Here is a 22190-nt window from a genome sequence, read left to right as displayed (position 1 = left end):
TTATTTATTTATTTAATGAAGATAAGGTTTGGAAAAACTTTATTGAGAGTAAGTTTGGATATTTCGATATCAAATTATTGCAAATATTTCTTTGAAAAGGTGTTTTAGAAAATCTGGAAAAAAGGAAGCCCAAAAATCTTTAAATTTTTTAAAATTTTATTTCAGAATGCAAACACAATATTTTTATTGAAATCGTTTGTATCTTTATTGCGGAAAGTAAGCAAAATATTCTCAAGAAACCTCTTAGATTTTCGTTCTGAAAGTAGGCAAAATATTCTCAAAGAAATCTTTTAAAACTTTCTTTCAGAAAGTAGACAAAATATTCGCTAAAAAATCTGTTAGAATTTTCTTTCAGAAATTACTTACATACCTAAGTTAATAAATTTTTAAAAATAATATAAAAATAGAAAATCTCCTTACCACCCATATGCTAGCGTACCACCCTAGTGGCGTGCGATATTTACCTAAAGACAAGAAGTAAAAATGAGCCAAAAATGTCATATCGGCCTTTTCAATTTGGTCATGGCAATCGGCTAAAAATGAGATACTAATATACTAATTTTATTTATTAGTTCATGGTTTTATTTCCGTTTCGATGAAAATTTTAAAATTCGTGCCAGATTTTAGTTTCATTCCAGTTGAAAGAACGCAAACAACGTACAACCAAGAAGGTGAGCGGCAGTCGGGAGTAATAAAATTGTTGAACATTTTTTGAAAAGATCCAAAAGCCAATCGAAGTATTTTCCGTTTTTTATTTTTGTTTTTTGCTTAGACCTGCGGCGCATTCGAAAGTAAAAAGTTGTGCATACACCTACACCTACAACTTACTTTTACAAAATGAAGTCAATATTAATATTTGCGTTCATTGGTGCCTGCATATCAACAGGTGGGTGAAAAGTGGCTGCATATAAACAACTTTTGATTTACTTATTTCGTTTTTTTTTTATATTTGTCATTACTCTCAACCTGCACACAACTCTCGCTTCTCATCAGCATTTGGCATTGAATGCTACGATTGTGAGTCTGCGACTGATGCTCGTTGCAATCAATATTTCGAGCCTGAAGGAGTCCGTACAACCGATTGTGATGACGCGGATATGCCAGAATATTTGCATAAGTACGAGCGTCGCATAGCAGCCACTGGCTGTTTAACGAAGGTGCACGAAGGCTGTAAGTACATGCATGCACACACACATACATACATACATTTGGGCAGTGAAATAAGTAGCGAAATCATATTTATATGTACATTTTTGTTTGTAAATATAGCAGTGAATTTCATTCGAAATACCACATTTCAAAAAAACAGCCTTGATAATGGATAATACCTGTACATTCTGTAGTCTAGGTAGGCTGCCCCTTTAAAGGGTGTACTGACTGGCTGGTACATTTTTAAAACTTCTATAAAAACATAATTGAATATTTTTCAGTATTTTTTTTTTTGCTTTATTTGAAAGTGTAAACCTAACGACTGATTGTGGAATATAATTGTAAACAGAACGCCTCCAGTGATCTTGCATTCCCTCGAACCAATTTTTCAACACACTGCCATTGCAATGGTTACCCAGCCTATCTCAGGGATAGCGCTTCCAGTGTTGTGTTTTGGAGTCTTAATCGTTTTTGTATTTACGACAGAAGATCAATCCCTACTGGCGCCTCACAAAATAACGGGTGATCAATTTGGAGGTATCGGATTTTAAATTGAAACAAAGCAACGAAAATTCGAATTTATTTGGCAGTTCTTATTATTTTTGTGTAGAACCATTCATGACATTTATTTTTTAAAGATAATCCCTTTCAAGTGTTGGCCGAAAATGCGCAGTAATCCGTAAACACCATTTCTTAATGACTCGCTTTAAAACTTTGGTCAGTGTCTCGTGAATAACTTTAGTAATGTTGGCTTCCAAAGCCTCAATCGAAGCTAGTTTTTCCACAAAGCATTTAGACTTTACATACCTCCACAAATAAAAGTCCAAAGGTGTGATATCACACGGTCTAGGTGGCCAATTCACTGGTCCGAGACGAGAGTTGAATTGCTCACCGAATCGCGAAACAACGACGCAGTAAATCCATTGTTTCACCGGCTCTATGGCAAGTAACGCCTGCAATTTCCAAAACCGAAAGGTCCTAGTCTTTGAAGAAATATGGGCCGGTGATCCCTCCAGCCTACAGGCTGCACAAAACGGTTGCTTTCAATGGATTGAATGGCTGTTATTGAATGGCTGCGGGCTGCTCTTCGTCACAAATAGGGCAGTTTCAATTATTGACGTAGCCATTAAACCAAAAATGGACCTCATCGCTGAACAAAATTAATTGGGCAGAGCGCGCGATGAACACTTTTCACAGATCGTCGATTTTCGTAATACAATTGCCCGATTTGTAAACGTAGTTGAGGCGCAAGTCTTTCCATGATCAAGTGTCAATGAATACTGAAAAAAATTATGTATTTAGTTTGACAGTAGTCACGCCTGATCTGTCAAAAAACCTCCCTTTATATAAGAGATCTTCAAAACGGATGATTACATGATTATCGATTCTAGTGTGCAAAAGATCGTTTGCTGGGGAACTTGGAAGGCACACCCTCTACCTGACATCGTAGCTCGCGCACATAAAATTTCTTAGTGTGCCACCAAAAAATTTACAACAACTTTGTGGCGGTTTTCTTGGACTGCATCTTACTATGTACAATCTTCATTTTCGAAGAAAAATTTACCAATAATGTTGCCATTTCAAAAACCTCACAATCAGGGTACATTAACTTATCTGCGGGGTCTCCACGTCAACGATTTTGCTAAAGCAGCCATCAAGTTTATGATGTCTGCTTTTAAGGAAATCGCCACCACTTTCGAACTACTTTAAGCCCATAAATTGTTGTCTTCAATTTTTGAATTAATCGATTCGTATAAGGGAATCGCATGAACTTTTAGAAGTGAATCGAGTCATTTATGCCGAATTCCTCTCAAAATTAGTGTGACTAATGATATTGAATTGAGACGGGATGATGATTTTTTTTTTTAATTTAATAAGATACTAACGCAAAAATGCGAAAAAAGTTGAAAAAATGGTTTTTTCAATTGCATGTAGTAACGTTTCGCCAATGTTTAAAAACAATGCACTTGTTCCTATAATTCTTTTGTAAAATTTTAATCAATCGGTCCGGAAAAACGGCTTGATGGATCGACTTAAAAATTTGCAGTGTTATTAGTGGAATATTAACTGTAAAAATCCCTGGAAACATGAGTACACATTAATATTTGTAAGTGAGCGATAGATTTTCTGAAAAACCATAAAAAGGCGTTTTTTGTGTTCACTTCAAACCAACGTTAAGGGTAAAAAAAATTTTTTTCTCAAAAACTTAATTTAGGATCTTATAGGAAATTTATCTTACTTTCAAAAACCATTATCCGATTTATTGTGGGGTTATTAGTTGCTGATATATCAATGATCAAAGATAAAATGGTCTTTTTTCGTAAAATGAGAATATCTCAGAGAGAAATGATCGTAGCGAGAATTCAAAAAAAGCAAATTAAAGCTAGATAATTAAGCTAGTTGACTATATGGCTAGTTTTAGTCGGAAAATTTTTTCTAAGCCCGTGCAATCAAAAAAAAGGGAAAAATTTCGAAAATTTGTGTGTTGCCCTTTAACTGACGATTACAAAATAACCGTTAAATGAAAAAAATGTTTGCTCAAAGATCTTAAAAGTAGGAATTGAAAGCTTCAAAATGCTTTTCGTCCGAACTCCGTGAAACCATTTTTCACGGAGATACAGCTTTTCAAAAATCACTAAGAAATTTAGGAAATTTTACCCTTAATTTTTGTGAGAAGTGTAGTTTAGGGAAAAAGAAATCTATTATTTTCTCGGTAGATGGCTGTAGTGATCGATATCTCGTAAAGTATCGATCAAGCAATTTAAAGTTATTTTCATACACAATTTAAAGTATATTTCAAACTAAAAAAAAATCTTTTGATGTTTATTGTTTGTTCCACTCAGCTGTGAGTTACTGGGTGTTGACGACGGGAGTCAACAAAGAGAAAATTCGGTACAGTTTACAGTTTTTCTTTGATAAAGACGAAAATGCTAGCTAGGACGATGAAATTGTGAATGGTGTTTATGGTGCCGATGCTGTAACCGCCAATTATGTGCAGTTTTGGTCCTGTCGATTCCGTTCAGGCATTTTTGATGTTAAAGAAAATGTCGACAATGTCGATAAAATCACAGAAATAATCCAAGTTGATCGGCACGCTGTTAGTACTCGTAGCAACGCACAGGAGCTCAAAATCGGCCATAAAACAGTTTTAAGCAATTCGCGCAAAAATAATGGAATAATGGAAACAATATATTCTGGGGTTTTTTTTAGCTACATTCATGGTCGCCTCGTCTTTGCTGGCAGAACTTTAAGGCCAAAGTCCAATATTTGATGACTCAGACCAATATATACGACGTTATTCCAGCAATAGCATATCGAATGTTGGCTTCAAGCTCATTGAAAATGAGCGTTCAAGACATGGGCTCTCTTACTTTCTTGGGCTAAAGTTAATAGTCAAGGGTTATCAAGACGCATGATAGTGGCAGCCAATTGATGAGCGCTCGCCCGGAGATGATTTAGTCGTCAAATTTCCCCTTCACAATTCCCAGTGGTGCGTGGCTTGTGTGGTATGTGGGGACGTCTTGTTGGCACCATCAACATCATCATTGTTAGCTCAACAACCCGATCCGGGTATTGGCTTGCTGTAACATTTGTCTCAGCTTCCCAATCTATGCCATCTAAAAATCGGAGTTTTAGTCCTTCTTTGCCTTCATTTCTTCTGCAGATATCCAGTAGGACTTTCTTCGGTGGGTATGTTTCGGGTGGCCTTATAATGTGGCCAGACCATCGTAGTCAATTAAGCTTTATTTTCGAGATAATATCCGCGTGTTCGTACTGTCCTTTAAGCTCGTGATTGAATCGTTTTCTCTAAATACCGTTTTCCCAAACAGCACCAAATATTCTTCTTAGAATTTTACACCCAGAGACGTTGAGTTTTTGTTCATCGGCTTTGTTTAGTGTCCAAGTTTCATTTGCGTATGTCACCACAGCTCAGTTATATGGGTGTTGTGGAGCTCTAGCCAAAGAATATCCATTAAGACCATTGATGGTAATAGTGTTAATTTCCTCACTTCTATGCATTAAACTGCATCAAAGAGACAATCTTTTTTGGTTGCACTTGTTGCCTGTGTTCGCTCGAATAATGCCAAATCTGCTTGTTGACATAGCCACTGAATCAAAAATGGGTCTCATCTGAACAATGAAGGCATCTACAGTTTTAAAACGACTCCGAACTGCAGTTAGTTTTTTATGAGGGGCTTTTTTAAAGCAAAAATACACTCGGAGGTTTGCCATTGTCACCGAGGGACGGCTGCTTGTAGTAAACACTTTTTGGCGATTCGTTCAGCTGTGCTGCTGAAATAACGGTTTGGGAAATTAGTTTTGCTATCTGGCTACACTTTAGCTCAAACGTAATGAAGCAGATGCATATTTACCAAACACTTCAAATCCAGTCCACATCTATCCTACTAAATATAGCGAAGTTAAATTTGTTTTTTTTTTATTTTTTTAATATTACAATAATATTTCTAAGTTCATTGTATATCTTAACGAAAATATTTCTTTTAAGTACTTCCATATGTACATAATACTTTAAGCGAGCTCGAAAACATGGCACATTTCCTGGTGAGCTGCCCGATAGAGAATATAGAAAAGTCTTTCTTGGAACATTTACCTTAAATGATTCACAACTGATGGAGATGCTCAATGGGGAAAATGTTCATTGGGGTAAACTTTTGCGTTTTATTAAATATGCCTTTAGATATAAAGATTACTTAATAAAAGAGTTTAACTGGTTTTAAAAACCGAAAACTGGATAATTGTTTACCATGACAAATAAATCGACAGAAGTCTCATAACATTGGTGTTAAATTATTGGAAAATTTTTCTTCTTTCCTAATACTAGAATAAATAATTATAAAGAATTGTGTATATCTTACTTTTAATTGCAATAAATACTATTACTGATCTTTTACTCTTTTACTCGCCTCTCTTTAATCTTTCGCCCTTAGTTGATGGTCGCCGATTTTATATTCGTCGTAGCTGCTACTTCGGTGACCCAGAAAATACTGACGAAGCTTGTGATGCTCAGGATCCATTTGCGCCATGGGCGACTTTGCTTTCATGTACAGTCTGTACGGATGATTTGTGCAACGTAAATGCGATCAATACAGCTCAGCACAGCGTTAGTGTGTGGCGAAAACTTACTTTGCTCGGACTAACTTTGACAGCAATGGCTTTAAGTCCAATTTGTATACTGTTTTAATTATTTCTTTAATGAAATCCATGTAGTGTGTGTACATAATTACTCAATAAAGAAATAATTTTTGTTTACTAAAATTTCAATTTTTTTTAATAAAATTTTTAATCACAACTCGCCACACCGCAAATATTGCTGCTCGTGGTAACGTGCAAACCAATGAAACCAAAAGGCTTGGCTTAACTCAAACATCAATTTAGAATTTAAAAACCTTTGCTTCTGATGATGAGTCTTTGAAGGAATTCATGTTTTGCAACGAACCAGCAATTAACGAATATAGGAAGAAGAGTTGTATAGTCTCCACTGGGCTTCATTATAAGAAAGCTGGGATTGACGGAACATCCTTCCAATGTGCCCACCTGCATATGGGTGATCGAAGTGCCCAAAGCACAGAGGAATTTCATTTGTGCTCTTTCTTCCCTCCTCTTGAATGCACCCTTTTGTAAGAATGTCACAATAGAGCAAACCTTTTACAATTGAATCATGCTAGGGTTGAATATCAGATTGTCAATACGAGTATATTACTGGCAAAAATAGCTATTAGAAAATGAGCTGTAGCAAAAGCTGCGAACCTTCATATAGCTTTCCTCACGAGCCGCTTATGCTAAGGTATTGAAATTTCATCCATTTACTTAAATTACGAAAAAGCGAAAAGCAAAAGGTATTTGAAAATAATGCGTCTCAGCTCTCATATAAATTTAAATCTCATATCAAAATTGAATCGAAATACAAAATAAATGAACCAACGGAAATTCCAAAATCTTGAAATAATTTTTATGGAACGCTAACAGGGTTTGGAAAAAGAATTGATCTATCATTTATCAGTGAAGTGTACGTTGCTTCTTGGGGGAATGCACACAGAGGCGTATGGCAGTTGTGCCAGTAGCCTAAAGACCGACCATTGTGGTAGAATGCCACTCCTGCACGAGGTGCCCCTGCTTTTAACCAAAAATGGCGGATCTAGAGAGGCATAACTCGAAAAAACCCGTAATCCTAGGTGTAATTCGAACCGTGCCTATAAGATGGCACTACGTAAGTGTGTCTTATAACGGTGACCTCCAGATATCGGGCGCCCTCTGGTTGTAATTAGCCTTACCGCGACACCGGGGCACTGTCGTGGCTCGACCTTCCCTTCCCCTTCACTCGTGGGACCACATGGCAGAGTCAAACAATTTATTAAAAAAGGCAAGAGTGCCTAATATAAACCAGGTCGATAACGACCTTTCGGTAAACAGTGCCGAACTCCCAACAACATCGCAGGCAGCTAAGGGCAAACAATGCCCTCCAACTGTCAGCGAAATCACGGATATGGAAGTTGACGCCATGGCCCTGGGGCCAGATGGCAAAGCTTCTACCATATCACCAGAGGAAGAGGAGAAACTATTATCTTCTCCCACTCGTGACTCAGGAAGAAAGGACGAAGACAAGGTGCGGCTTTGCGGTGCCGCCAGAAAGCGCCTAAAGTACTTCCTGAGAAAAGGTCACAGTATTGACGAGGCAAGAGAGTTGGCTCAAAAACCAGCTGATCTGAAGCGACAACGCTCCAGCAGCACCACGCCAAAGCAAAGCTCCCCTAAGCGTGCCAATTTACAGGGGAGCTCTAGCGTTAAAAAAAAGGCAGAAGAGACTACCGAAACGGAAGGACCAAAGGCAGCAGTGCCTAATCCAGAAGTCAAGGTAGACTCAACAAAAATGTCTTACAAAGACGCGGCGTGTAGCATGAAGTTGGAAATAATTCCTCCTGACTATCCCACTACAGTATGGTCGACGGAAAGACTAACGGCCATACAACATGCTATCCTGGAGGCGATAAGGAAAAAGCAGACTGGTGCTGCAAAGCCCAAATTTAATAGCTGCACCTTTCGCCCAGGATATATAGTTATATCATGCGGCTACGATGATACGGCTAATTGGCTAAAGGAAGTAGTTCCTAAGCTGAAGCCGTGGAAAGATGCACAGCTGAAGATTGTGCAGGAGGCGGACATACCGCGCCCACAAATCTTCGTTGGTCACTTTCCAGAATTGGACAGCACCTCAACTGAGGATATTATTAGCCTCCTTGACAGCCAAAACGAGGGCCTCAACACTAATGACTGGCGGGTGCTCAACAGAGTGCGCAAGGGTACTGTGGTAGAAATTACCATTGCTATCGACCCAATCTCCGCAGAAGTCATAAAGACTTCCAACAACTGGCTGAACTACGGGTTCGGTAAAACCCAACTTGGGCCAAAATCTAAAGGCCCGATTGATCCGCCTAAGGTTACCGAAAAGGACTCTGAACCCTCGACGAAGCAAAGCTCTGAGGAAGCGGGAACTTTGACTCCAACGGCTTCAATAGCCCAGGACGATAAGGCCAGCTGCTCCAGACACGAGGCAGAAAAGCCAATAACATCCGGCACATGGCGCCATAACGTGGCCGAGGGTATTCGCATGCGACCCCCGCTGCAGGCTGATAAAAAAGCGCACAGCCACAACAAGGATCGAAGAGGGGATCAGATATCCGCTGAGGAAGCAGTCCTGCTGAAAAGCAACCGAGGCAAGAAAAAGGCAGCCATTGCCAAACGAAGGATCACTAGATGACCTGGTCTAAGCGAAAATCTTATAACACCAGAAGGCAACTCGGATGCCTTCAAATAAATCTCCATCACGCAAAAGCAGCCTCGGACGTACTTACGAGAAGATTTAACCAAGAACTCTTGGATGTAGCTTTCATTCAAGAACCATGGGTACGTAAAGGAGTCATTCTGGGACTCCAGAGTGTAAACGGTAAGTTGATATATGCTGCCAACAAAGACCGTCCCAGAGCGGCGTTGATAATAAATAATCAACTAACCTTTATCGCAATATTATAGTTTATTACAGAAGACCTGGTGGCGATTTGGGTAAAAGTGCCAACGAGCAAAGGTGAGCATGAGGTAGTACTTGCCTCCGCCTACCTTCCAGGAGATGAGGTCACTGCTCCAACAAGGGAGGTTATAGCCCTGGTGGAATATTGCCAGCAAAAACGTCTCCGGTGGATCCTCTGCTGTGATGCAAAAGCGCACCACACAGCGTGGGGAAGCTCAAACATCAATCCAAGAGGTGAGTACCTTCTTGAATTTCTACTTAGGTATAATATATCTATCCTAAACCGAGGCAACGAACCTACATTCATTAATGCAATCAGAGGGGAAGTCCTTGACATCACTCTCTCTAGCCATAATGTTTTATCCGAAGTCTCAAATTGGCATGTGTCAGAGGAAACATCTATGTCGGATCACAGACATATTAGATTCGATATAGGTGCAACCAAACCACAAATGACAATTTACAGAAACCCCAGAAAAACTAATTCGGACTATTTTCACTTCTATTTAGAACAAAGTGTTAACTGCTCTAAGCGTCACATTCAGCTTACATCTGAGCTTGAGTTCGAATCGAACAAACTACATTCAAACATAATATCTGCGTTTCACGAAAGTTGCCCAGTAAAAGTGAAAAAGCCACAAAGAAATGTTCCTTGGTGGAATAGTACACTTTCCAACCTGCGTAAAGAAACAAGAACCCTATGGAATAGAGCTAAAGCAATGGGGGACTGATCCTCCTACTCAACAGCCCTAACCAACTACAATAAAGAATTGAGGAAATCTAAAAGGGCTACTTGGAGGAATCACTGTGAAAAGATCTGTAGTCTTCCGGATGCTATTCGTATCCAAAAAACCCTACTAAAAGATCACTCAAACGGCATTAGTACCCTGAAAAAGCCAGACGGAAGCTACACAAGGAATCCAGAGGAAACCAGTCAACTTCTGCTGGACACTCACTTCCCTGGATCACTTGTGCTAGACGAGATCTCTGTACCGACAGAAACTACTACATCTGCGGGTGCAGAGAACTTAAAACTAGCAAACAAGCTATTCCATGAAAAGCGGGTACAATGGGCGATATCAACATTCAGCCCATACAAATCTCCTGGTCCTGATGGCAAACGAATTAAGCAAACTGCATCGCCTGATATGTGTTGGTATTACAGGAGCTATGAAAACATGTCCCACGGATGCATTGGGTGTGCTCCTGAACATACCACCGCTTCCAATTCTAATTGAAAGGGAAGCTCGCTCGAGTGCCTTAAGACTAAAAGGTATATCTGAACTTAAAAGTGGGGATATGAAAGGACATTTAAAGATCTTAGAAGACTTCCTACATAGTCCCATTCTTCATAGGGATGATATACTATCACCCAAACCAATACTCTTCAGCAACTTCCAAGTTATAATCAATGAACGAACAGACTGGAGAACTAACTCTATCATTTTCAAACCTGGCTCCCAGCTATGGTTTACTGATGGGTCCAAATTGGAAAATGGTAGAACAGGGGCAGGAATCAATGGGCCCAAATTCAAAAAATCGATTCCGATGCGACTCTACCCAACAATATTCCAGGCAGAAATACATGCCATTGAAATATGTGTAAGAGAATGCCTTAGCAGGAAAATGAGAGGTACTCAAATCTACATACTTTAAGATAGCCAAGCGGCTCTAAAAGCCCTTCTATCAACAACTATCACCTCTAAATTGGTAAATGATTGCCTAAACCTCCTAAACACGTTAGGAAACCTCAACATAGTAACACTATGTTGGATTCCGGGACATGAAGGACATGATGGAAATGGAATGGCTGACGATCTTGCAAAACAAGGAGCAAATATGCAACTTACTGGTCCTGAGCCTTTCTGTGGACTGACAAAAGGCCACATTAATGAATCCCTTAGGAAATGGGAAGAAAGAAAACTTGCCACACACTGGCTAAACTGTGCCGGTCAGCGTCAAGCCAAACTATTCCTAAGTCCCAACAAAGGAATATCTGACAAGCTTTTCTCACTAAACAGAGTAGATCTGCGTCTTTTAACCGTATACCTTACAGGTCACTGCAGCCTGAGGTACCATCTAAATAATATTGGTCTATCCGAGACCAATGTCTGCCGCTTTTGAGAAATGGGCATAGAAAGCTCAGAACATGTGCTTTGTGAATGTCCTGCGTTGGGCAGACAAAGACTTCACCACCTTGGTGGTATCGTAGTATCTCCATGTAATCTTTGGAACAACAAACCCAAAACTGTGCTAAAATTTCTAAAAAGCCTAAAACTCTGGGGTTACAAAATAGGCCTTTCACAATAGATCAGCTCTGGTCGCAGTGCGTAATGGCCTTCTAATAATAATAATCATTTATCACAGGAAAATTTTGAAAACTGCATTATGAGGTAAGGAATCCCAAATGCAAACTCTCTTCTATCAGAATTTCTTAGTATTAGTCAAGATAATCATTATGATTACTATATGGTATAGTTTCGGCCTTCCTACAAATGATTGTGGTATCACAATGGATCGGCAACGGTCTAAGCGAGTTGGTTTAAAGACCGACTGCCTACCTACAGGTCAGCCCATAAGTTCGTGCGTATTTTACTCATAATTTCACTTTTGTACGATTTTTGCATACAAAAAATGATTCGCGGAATATAACGCAACTATTTTCTTTGATATATTGTGCATTCAACAAGTGATTTTAATCGCGGATAGAAGCACGTGTTGTTAAAAAACAAAATGGAATCTTCGAACGCGTATAAGATGCATATTTTGTATTTTTTTTATAAAAGTGGTAAAAATGAAACAACTGCTGCTGCAGAAATAAACACTTTTCACGGAGAGGATACCGTGCGTATAATGACTGCGCAAAGGTGGTTTTCAAAATTCCGAAGTGGTAACTGCGACGTGGAGGATGCCCCGCGCACTGGTCGTCCTGAAGTCTTTAACTCCGTCGCCTTGCTCGAACTCGTGGAAGCTGAGCCAAATTTGACAGTCGATATGATAGCTCAGAGGTTATATTCATCGCATGGAACAGTTCACGGGTACCTGGTTCAGTTGGGAAAGGTTTCAAAGCTGGGAAAATGGGTTCCGCATAGACTTTCCGTCGCCAACCTTCAGCAGAGAGTGAATGTGTGTTCTCAGCTGCTGCAAGGGCTTGAAAATGAAAGTTTTTTGAAACGCATCGTTACTGGTGATGAAAAATGGGTCCTTTACAATAATCCTGTTCACAAACGCCAATGGTTAGATAAATATGAAACACCAGAAACGACCCCAAAAGATGGCCTTCACCCCAAGAAGATTCTCCTGTCTATTTGGTGGGATATGATCGGTATTGTTTATTATGAACTTCTGGAGCCAAACCAGTCGATACTGCTGATTATTATTCCCATCAGCTATCAAACCTGAATGAGGCACTTAACAAAAATCGCAAGCAAACATTAGGCAAGCTGAACGAGCTCGGATGGGAGCTAATGCCGCATCCACCATACTCTCCGGATATTGCACCTTGTGATTATCACCTTTTCCGTGGACTTCAATCCGATATGAGTAACAAGAACTACTCCTCAAAAGAAGCTATAAAAAGGGATATCGAAGCGTATTTTGGCTCCAAGGACAAAAAATTGTTTGAGCAGGGAATTAAAAATTTGCCTAAACGTTGGGAAGACATTGTAAATAATGAAGGAAAACATATTATTGATTAATAAATACTTTAAACATATTTTTTATTTATTTTAAAACCACCTTTAAAAAACGCACGAACTTATGGACTGACCTGATACCATGTTCTTTAGACTAGTAATTGTATAAATAAATTGAGTTAATTTGGCAACCCCAAACAGAGTCTTCATGCATTTCCATCAAAAATAAAAGTCCTCAATAATTCTTTATAATTCATCGCACATATTTTTTTTAAATGTGTACTGTTTTTTTTTTATTAAATTATGACAATTTGTTGTATTTTTGTATTTTATTTAAATATTTTATATTATTAACATATAGATATATTTCGTTTTTTATGTTTATTTTAAATCGAAAAATTCACGCACATTTTCAATAATAATCAAAACTCAATATTTTCATAATAATAGTAATATTTTTATCATTTAATAATAATATTTATATTTTATAATAAACGGAGTAACTACGTATAATAGTGGTTTACTTGTAATGGTAGCATTAATTGTTAAAATGTTTACATGTATGTTTGTATGTCAGTTAATGATTAACATATTTATTGTACTTTTAATATATAATTTTTGTTTTTATAATTATTTTTGATTTATGTTAATAAATTATCATTCCATTCATAGCGTTGACGAATGATGACAGGGTTGAAAAATATCTACATGCATACATCAACGCACTATATATAATATAGTTGTGTTCTTATGCATGACGCATGTTGACAAGTGTAACTACATACAGATGTATATATGTATGTATATAAGTAGATGGTATACCAGATATTTGAACCATTCAACATTTATAGGTGTATATAATTTAAATGTTATATGTATATTTATATCTACTATATATGTATATGCATACTATATAAATGGGGTTGCGTATGAGGATGGCTACACATCGATATACGCGCAAATGTATGCTATATTTTTTACCCATGCATATGCCTTTAACGAACTTAAGCCTTAAATGTACAAACAAACAAACAAACAGAAGTTATTCACTACTACACATACACCGGTAAATGTGTATAGATGGGTATGTATGTATATATATTTGTATTATATATTTAAATATCATAAATAAACACTTTATGTTGTATAGGTATGTAAACTATTTTATTTTCATATATATTTGTTTTTATGTTTGTAAATTATTTGTTTCATAGTATCTAACACACATATTTCAAAAACTACACATTTATTATAACAAAAAGACTACGCCGCATAATTATTAATTATTAATTTTTTTGTTTTGCAATTTTCTTTGTTTTTTGCACACATACATACAAATAATTCATGCATTTTTTCATCGACTTCACTTTTTGTTCTTTACTTTTGGGCTCTTCTGGTGTCAAACTTCTTTTATTTTATAACATTACAATAACAATGACAAACCGTATGCATTTTCTTGAGAAACAAAAATTGCTGGCTTATTTCGTTTTGTTGTTGTTTCTTTTTTTGTAATGCAAAACGCAAATTAATGCGCAAATGGCTACACGTACCAGAGATGTAAATATTAGCGGAAAATTTTATTCCCGAAATTTTTAATTTTTTTTTTTTAAACAAAATAGTGAACCCGGTACACGTCGCGTGATTCAGCTTGAAACGAAATTCCTTAATATGCTCAAACATGCAATAACCGAAAGCATTTGAACGTTCAATGCAATAAAGCCAATGAAAATTAAGATGAACTGATTTTAAAATCAAATTTTTTTTGTAGCTTGATTAAGTTTTTGTCCTTCACAAATTTTTACAAGTGAAGTACAAAAACTTACTCGAGCTGATTTATTGGTAAATATTAGTGCTGCAGTTTTCAATTCAAATCAATTTATAGTAAAAGAAAATTAACTCCTTTGCAACACCACTCGAAATGCGCGATGTTCTCAAAATACCTTGCGTCGGCAAGAATTTTATTGTTTGTTCGAATGAAAAAGAATTTTACAGCATTACCAAAATTGTGTTTCCTCTTTAACAAAAAAATAAAATAAAATAACGAACTTATTATAAATAATAAAAAAAGCTATTGCGGACTATTCCGTTCTGGTGATAAGAGAGAGTTTTTAATCGCGGATTACTCCGTCTAATGATGCAAAAGTTGCTTGGAAATTGAAAAAAAAGAAATTATTGCAATCAAATTTCGCAACAAACAAGTTTTTATTTCTCACAATTCGATATTTGAACATTTTCGGGATCCCGAAATTAGTACAGAGAGCTCACGGCACCGGGATTCCGGTAAAGTCAAACTTTAATCAAATTTTTGTAAGCTTTTATTTCTTACAATTCGATATTTGAAAATTTTCGGGATCCCGATATTAAAACAACTTAGTGCCGACATCGGGATCCCGCTGCAATATAATTTTGCAAGTTTTGTAATGAACAAATTTTTATTTCTTACATTTCAATATTTAATTTTTCAGGAGTCCGAGATTAGTACAGAGAGCTCCCGCCATTGGCAATCCGGTGGAATCAAAATTTGTAATAAAAAAAGTTTTTATTTCTCTCGAAATTTAGAAATTTTTCAGGTTCCCGAAATGCGTGCAGGGCGTTCCCAACCCCGGGATTCCGGAGTAATCAAATTTGTAATAAACAAATTTCTATTTCTCACAATTCGATATTTTCACATTTTCGGGATCCCGAAATTAGGACTTGAAATACACCGGGATGGCGGTACTGGCATCCCTAATAGATATGTGTACATACGCACATATACATATAACTGACGCACACATACATACGGATGTATGTGATTGTTGTTTTTTTTTAATTTTATATAGAAAACTTATTTTATAAAAAAGAATTAATCATTTAAAATACTGATAAAGTTGTTTAATTCCACGCCGCACAGCACATAAAACACACAACAACAATAGCAACAAAAATTGTTACAAAGTTCCTACACTTGTTTCCCTCCTCTGCTCTGCACTTCTCTTCTCTGCTAACATCAACTAATCCCCACCTCCTCACTTTACCTCATCTCACCTAACCTATACAACCCAGCATAAACAATATATACAAACTTATTTGTATTTAATGAAAACATTAAAGAAACAATAAAAAATATATAACAAAAACGAATACATTTGGCATCCCTTCAATTCCTCATGCAGCTCCAGCTTCAGCACAAAAAACAAAAAAAACTAAAATTGCATTCCAGCAAGTACAGGTTGGCAAATGTATTCGTAAACAATAACGACAACAATTTTACATTTATAGTTTAACAGCGCTAATATAAATAAACACACATACAAACATACATACAGCTGTATTGGAGCATATTTGCATGCGTAGGTTGCATACTCTTAAGCTAATTATATAATAAACTTACACGAATCGATGTATTTTATTAATTTCAATTAATTTTATAATATTTATTTACTTGCTTATGTATCTTAAAACATCTCCTAATTTCATTTATTTCAAAAAAAATTGAAGTCAAAGTCATGGTTACGCACCCCCAAGCAGGCTAACAGAAGCCAAGCAAACTTGTAAGCGCGAATTTATAAATGAAATCCAGCCACGCCAAAACTGTATGTGCGCCTGAAAGTATGTAAATAACTGCAGGAAATTTTTATTTAATCATTTATATGAAATATAATTATAAATAATTGCTTACTATCATCTGGGGCTATCGGCCTAAGTGCGGGAAAGTAAAAGTGACTATTACAGAATCTGTTACTTTGCAATGCATCTTTTAGGAGTTAAACTGTTTTGAGCAAGCAATTTTCGCCCCGAACGATTTACAAGCATATACCTATATACGAGTAAGTATGTTTATAATGGTTTTAATAGACAATTAATTGTGTCAACTAATTTATTTCTCCCGTTTGTGGTATTGGATTTGGATAAACCAGTATTTACGAAAGAGCTGCAACTATTTTTGTATGCGGGCGCGAGATGAGAAAAAGTATGATTGAAGCGGGTCTACGCCAGGTTGGATCAATAAAAAACATGTATCCTTGAGCCAGCACTTTAACGAAATGAGGTTGCAAATTTCATCAAAACAACCAAAGCGACAAAGGGTGGTCGATCTAGCGTTAAGAGTTCGAGCTACTGATTATTTTGACTTTAACAGCTACAAAAATTAACGTGATGTGTCAGAAATTTAGTTTATAAACAGAAATTTTGTTTATCGTCAGAAATTTAATTTATCGTTAAAAATTTACTCAAAATATCTGACTTGAATGCTTGAACACAATAGAAAAGTATTGAAATCAAATAATCAGCCGAAATGGTAATGTAAATTGGTCGCCTAGAAGCTGAGTTTTGACTCCATTCGACTATTTATGCTGTATAAAAAAACGTACCGTGTGAAACCTTCAACCGATGATAATAAAATCCATCGAGTATACTCGGGCCGCATTAAAAATATTCGAAAATAAAAGTAAGCAAAGAATTTGGGGTTTCTTGAAAATTGTTTTGATAAAACATGACCGCTTAAAGTATGCAAAATTAAAAAGAAATTTTTTATCTAACAGCAACAACAGCAACACCGCTCTTAAATAAATATTGCATACATTTAGGCGTTTATACATATATATATATATATATAAGTGACGTTTACAGCCTTTTTGAGTACTTGGCCGAGCTGCTTCTTCTATTTGCGGAGTGCGTCTTGATGTTGTTTCACAAATGGTGGGACCTACAGTTTTAAAACGACTCCGAACTGCAGTTAGTTTTTTATGAGGAGCTTTTTCATGGCAAAAATACACTCGGATATTTGCCATTGCCTTACGTGGAGCGCCCGCTTTTAGGAAATCTTTTTTTTATTTTCATTTTGGAATTTGCTCTTCATAATTTTCACTTCACTTTCACTTGTCATAATTTCGATGCAATGCCATTCAAGCATTTATTGGCTCAAGGTCGCAAGTAGCGAACTGCGCCTAAGAATTTTTATATATTTACATATTTTTATTATGGAATTTTCTGGAAATGGAATGGAATGGAATATTCTTTCTCGAAAAATAAATGAATCGCGTTGATTTTTGGCAATTTTTTTTGCTGACAATTTTTTTTTCTGTTTTGTGTTGCTTGTTTTCTTCCATATAAAAAAACTTGTCGAGCATTCGTTACATGGATATAAAAAAATCAAAGCGATTTTTGAGCTTCCTGAGCGATTTTTGAGCTACCAAAATTCAATGAGCTAAAAAACTGTATACTCTAAATTTTCCGAAAACTTCTGATTAAAAAATGGGAAATTTTATTGAAAATTTTAAGAATTTTTTTTGTTTTAAACTTGGATTTGTATGGTTTTTGTAGAAGAATGGACTATATTTGCATAAAAAACAATTTTAAACTAAATAGTAATCAACTAAACTGTTAAAAATTTGCTTAAAAATTCTGATGAAAAAATGAGAAATTTGTGTGGAAATTAAAAAAAAAAAATTTAATTTATGCAAAGCATGAAACTTGGATTGACATCGTTTTTGTGGGAGAAGGAGCTTAATTTTCATACAAACAAGTTAAAAAAAAAATAAAAAGTTTTAAAATAATAAACAAATAAACTGTGAAAAATTTTCTTAAAAATTCCGATTAAAAAATGTGAAATTTGTATGAAAAATAAAAAAAAAATTAATTTTTTAATTTACTCAAAGCGTGAAAGCGGATTTACAGGTTCTTGTGGAAGAAAAAGATCTATTTATATTTTAAAGTTTTTTTTGTAATTTGAAACTTGCATTTTCATCCTTTTTGTGGGTGACTGGCTACACTTCCATAAAAAAATTATTAAAACTAAACGAGAAATAAATTAATTGAAAAAAGCTCGCCAATGAGATCCTGTGTTTTAGTTATTTAACGCAGTGGTGTTGTTGTTGTTGTTGTAGAAGCTTTCTTAATCTTGACAGTGCATCGTAGTCACCGGTCGTCACCAGCAGCCGGTTCAACGTTAACGAAATGACTCGGGATTTTCCGATCAATGCGTGTCACCCGAGTAAACTAGCCCCGCCTTGTGCACCGCACCGCACCGTACCCTTAACGCAGTGTACCATATTTCTGCACGCTTCAATGTCTCTCCTCTGGCGCAAAATTAATCACCTAATTTGGTTTTCGAATAACTTTTTTCTCCAAGTAAGAAAAATGATTTGCGATGAGTGACGGAAATCTTTACTTTGACGCGCTCCATTGCTTCACCTGTCCAGTTCACAAATGTCAAATGATGTACATTTGCGAAAATTATAAACCTTCCGATAGGATGATTACTTTTGCGCCACTATAAAGTGCGTTGGAATTTTGCATTAACCCCCCGTTGCGCACTCGAGTCCGGCTCGAGACTGACTTTTTCGAGGCTTTGGAGGTGAATTTAACAAATTTCTATTGTAGCTAACGACTTGAGCTTCCAGGTAGCCGCCAAAAATTTAATTTTCTATCGATTTATGGATATAATCTTTTAAAAAGCATCCTCGGACAAGACGAAAGAAAGCTAGACCCGGGTGCCCAACCGAAGGTTTTCAAAAAGTGCTGGATAGCCGAATGAGTTGGAGCGTGACTACCATTCGGAATACGTTGGTTTGAATCGCCGCGAAACACCAAACTGAAGAAAAATTTGTTTTTTCTAATAGCGATCGCCCCTCGACATGCAATGGCAAACCTCCGTGTGTATTTCTGCCATGGAAAAGCTCCTCGTAAAAATATCTGCCGCTCATAGTCGGCTTGAAACTGTAGGTCCCTCCATTTTGTGGAGCAACATCAAGACGAATGCCACAAATAGGAGAAGGAGTTCGGCCAAACACCCAACAGAAGTGTTTTTTTTTTCCTTGTTCACTCCACTCGGGAGCATAGGGCCTCGACAAGACTCAGTCTTGCGTTGGTTACGTTAAACTATTTGCTTTCTGACAGGGTAGTTGATTAGCCTGCCGGTAACAGAAGTGTACACACCAATTATTTATTTTATTTTGATTTATGCTTTCTGACGTCTATGATGATTTTCTCGTCACCCGTTGGCTTGGCTTCAAATAGTTCTGCTTGCATGCGGTACAACATATCTGTGGACTTTTTTAGCAAACAGCAAACAACTTCTATCGACTTAACATTTTCTACATGTCAAGCACTTAAGTGCTGTGCTTAAGGAGGAACACCACTGTGAAAATTCAAAAAAATCGATTTTTTTTGCATAAATTATTAGTATAACTACTCAAGAAAATGTGGTAACAATTTAAAGCGAAATTCGCGAAATTCGCGAAATTTCCGATTCTATCTGCACTGAAGTGAGCGCCCGTCGGTTCGGCCCCGTAGCGCTTACGATACGATGCTTTATTTCAAACGCGCTTTTCTCGAAACGACTTTGTTTGGCACTTCCGAAAAAAGAATTCCCAAAAATCGCCTATTTTTTGACCCCCCACAGTGGCGTTTCCCCTTTATAATCTTTGAATGCTGCTGCTTTAGAATTCATTGAAAAAAACTTGAATTCCATGAAAGCTAAATTTCATTTCATTTCACTAAAAGCAAAAATGTTCGAAGTCAAATAAGTTGCATTGCATCAAAAGTCCAAAGATACATACAAACTCCAAATTAAACTCTTCGCTACTTCTTCCTCTTCTTCTTCTTATTTAACGACATTTGATTTCATTTACTTTCACACAAATACATACACAGGCTCATTAATATCTATAAAGTAAATCTCTTAAACGCTTAGTCATCTAATGAAAAACCAGTTGCTTATATAATTCAAGTGCATTTTTAATATTTTTTTTAATTTCCTCGTTTGTTGTATGTGTTAGTACTTCTTATCTCAATGAGTGCCAGTTGACTCGCAATTACGCATTTGTGTGTATGCATACTGATATTGAATTTAATTAATTTACTTGTTAACGCTTATTTACATATTCTTTACATAATTTTATGATAGGTAATGCATTATACTATACATATACATACATATTACTTGTGTTACATATATTTGTTAGTGCGCTCGAAAAAATTGAGCAGTCCATGTCAATGCAAATTCTTAAAAGGAAATTAGCATTTCAATCTTGTCTCATTATCGTACATACAAAAAAACGTTCATTAACAACATTAACGCATCAAAGTGACAAAAAAAATTGCATAACTATGAAACAAATAACGAGAGTTGTTGCTGTAATAAAAAAGTGAACTTCTTAAAAATACCAATAAACAATTCAAATAGTTGCTCAAACAATTCCGCGCATATCATTTATTAAAATTGTTGTTGTAATGATAATAAACATAAAAATAATAATAAAAGCTATAATATTAATAGGTAAATTGGCGAAACGAAGTAATTAAAAATTAAGGATTAAAAGTTAAGCAATAGCATAAATTAAAAACTCAATAGAAATTATAATGAAATCAGTCCGACGTTTCTTTAAACTTTCTTTCTTCTTAATTGTATTGTATCATTTTACATTTTATAACAACATTAGGGGTATATACACATATATGTACATATCAAGGAATATTTCCATACACTCTGGCACAGCTCCAGCATTTAGACGAACCGTTAGGAAGAAATAAAGAAATAATGGGGAAAAAATTGTGAATGATTGAAAATTTGGTAACGTAAAAAATATTTTTTTTTTAACTTTCCAGCATTCAGACGAATCATTGGAAAAAATTAAGGCATAAAAAAAAATTTTAATAATTGAAAATTTCGTTATGTAAACAATATTTTTTTTTTAACTTTTCAGCATTTAGACGAATCGTTAGGTAAAAATGAAGAAATAATGGAAAAAAATTGTGAATGATTGAAAATTTGGTAAAGTAAAAAATGTTTTGTTTTTTTTACTTTTCAGCATTTAGATGAATCACTAGAAAAAATTAAGTATTAAAAAAAAAATTAATGATTGAAAATTTGGTAAGGTAAAAAATTTTTTTTTAACTCTCGTTAAGTAGAAATGAAGAAAGAATATGAAAAAAAAATTTGTGAATGATTGAAATTTTGGTAACGTAAAAAAAATTTTATTTTGTAACTCTCCATTTACCCAAAATGCATTTCAATACCTTGTATATAAAAAAAAGTTAACTAACTTTGCATTTTTTCGTTTTTTTATGTTAATTTTTACTTTGTAGTAGTGTGTGTAGTAAGCACTGAGCAAAATAACTTCGACCCTCAATAAAACGTTCTGGTCTGTGATTGGGAGGGAAATAAAGTAGCAGATCATCTAGCTAAAAATGGTTGTTGTTGTTGTTGTAGCAGCATAAACATTTCCCATACATGAACGGGGAATGCTGCTGGAGTGACAGTCCTTGGCCGGATATAAATCCGGGTTGTTCCGGTAACGTAGAACCGACTGCCATGCGAACATCCCCTAATTGGTACTGAAACTTTCTGTGGACTTACAAAGGGCCACTTCAACGAGCTT

The 22190-nt window shown here is 36.0% G+C and overlaps 1 protein-coding gene across 2 annotated transcripts; it reads left to right on the top strand.

Annotated features, from left to right (window-relative positions):
* The first annotated feature begins 529 nt into the window (after positions 1-529).
* On the top strand, positions 530-6393 carry LOC128864007 (uncharacterized). 2 transcript variants are annotated; one of them, XM_054103466.1, is made up of 4 exons: positions 530-671; positions 773-886; positions 994-1170; positions 6099-6393. In XM_054103466.1, the coding sequence occupies exons 2-4, from the start codon at positions 838-840 to the stop codon at positions 6350-6352; spliced, it is 480 nt and encodes a 159-aa protein (XP_053959441.1). In that variant the 5' UTR covers positions 530-671; positions 773-837; the 3' UTR covers positions 6353-6393. The 2 variants fall into 2 exon arrangements, with proteins under 2 accessions (XP_053959441.1, XP_053959442.1); XM_054103467.1 differs by having other exon boundaries at positions 530-886.
* The last annotated feature ends 15797 nt before the right edge of the window (positions 6394-22190 follow it).

This window comes from Anastrepha ludens, chromosome 5 (genome assembly GCF_028408465.1).
Source record: "Anastrepha ludens isolate Willacy chromosome 5, idAnaLude1.1, whole genome shotgun sequence".
In the NCBI taxonomy this organism is placed as follows: Eukaryota; Metazoa; Arthropoda; class Insecta; order Diptera; family Tephritidae; genus Anastrepha; species Anastrepha ludens.
This window is presented reverse-complemented; position numbering and strand designations above follow the sequence as displayed.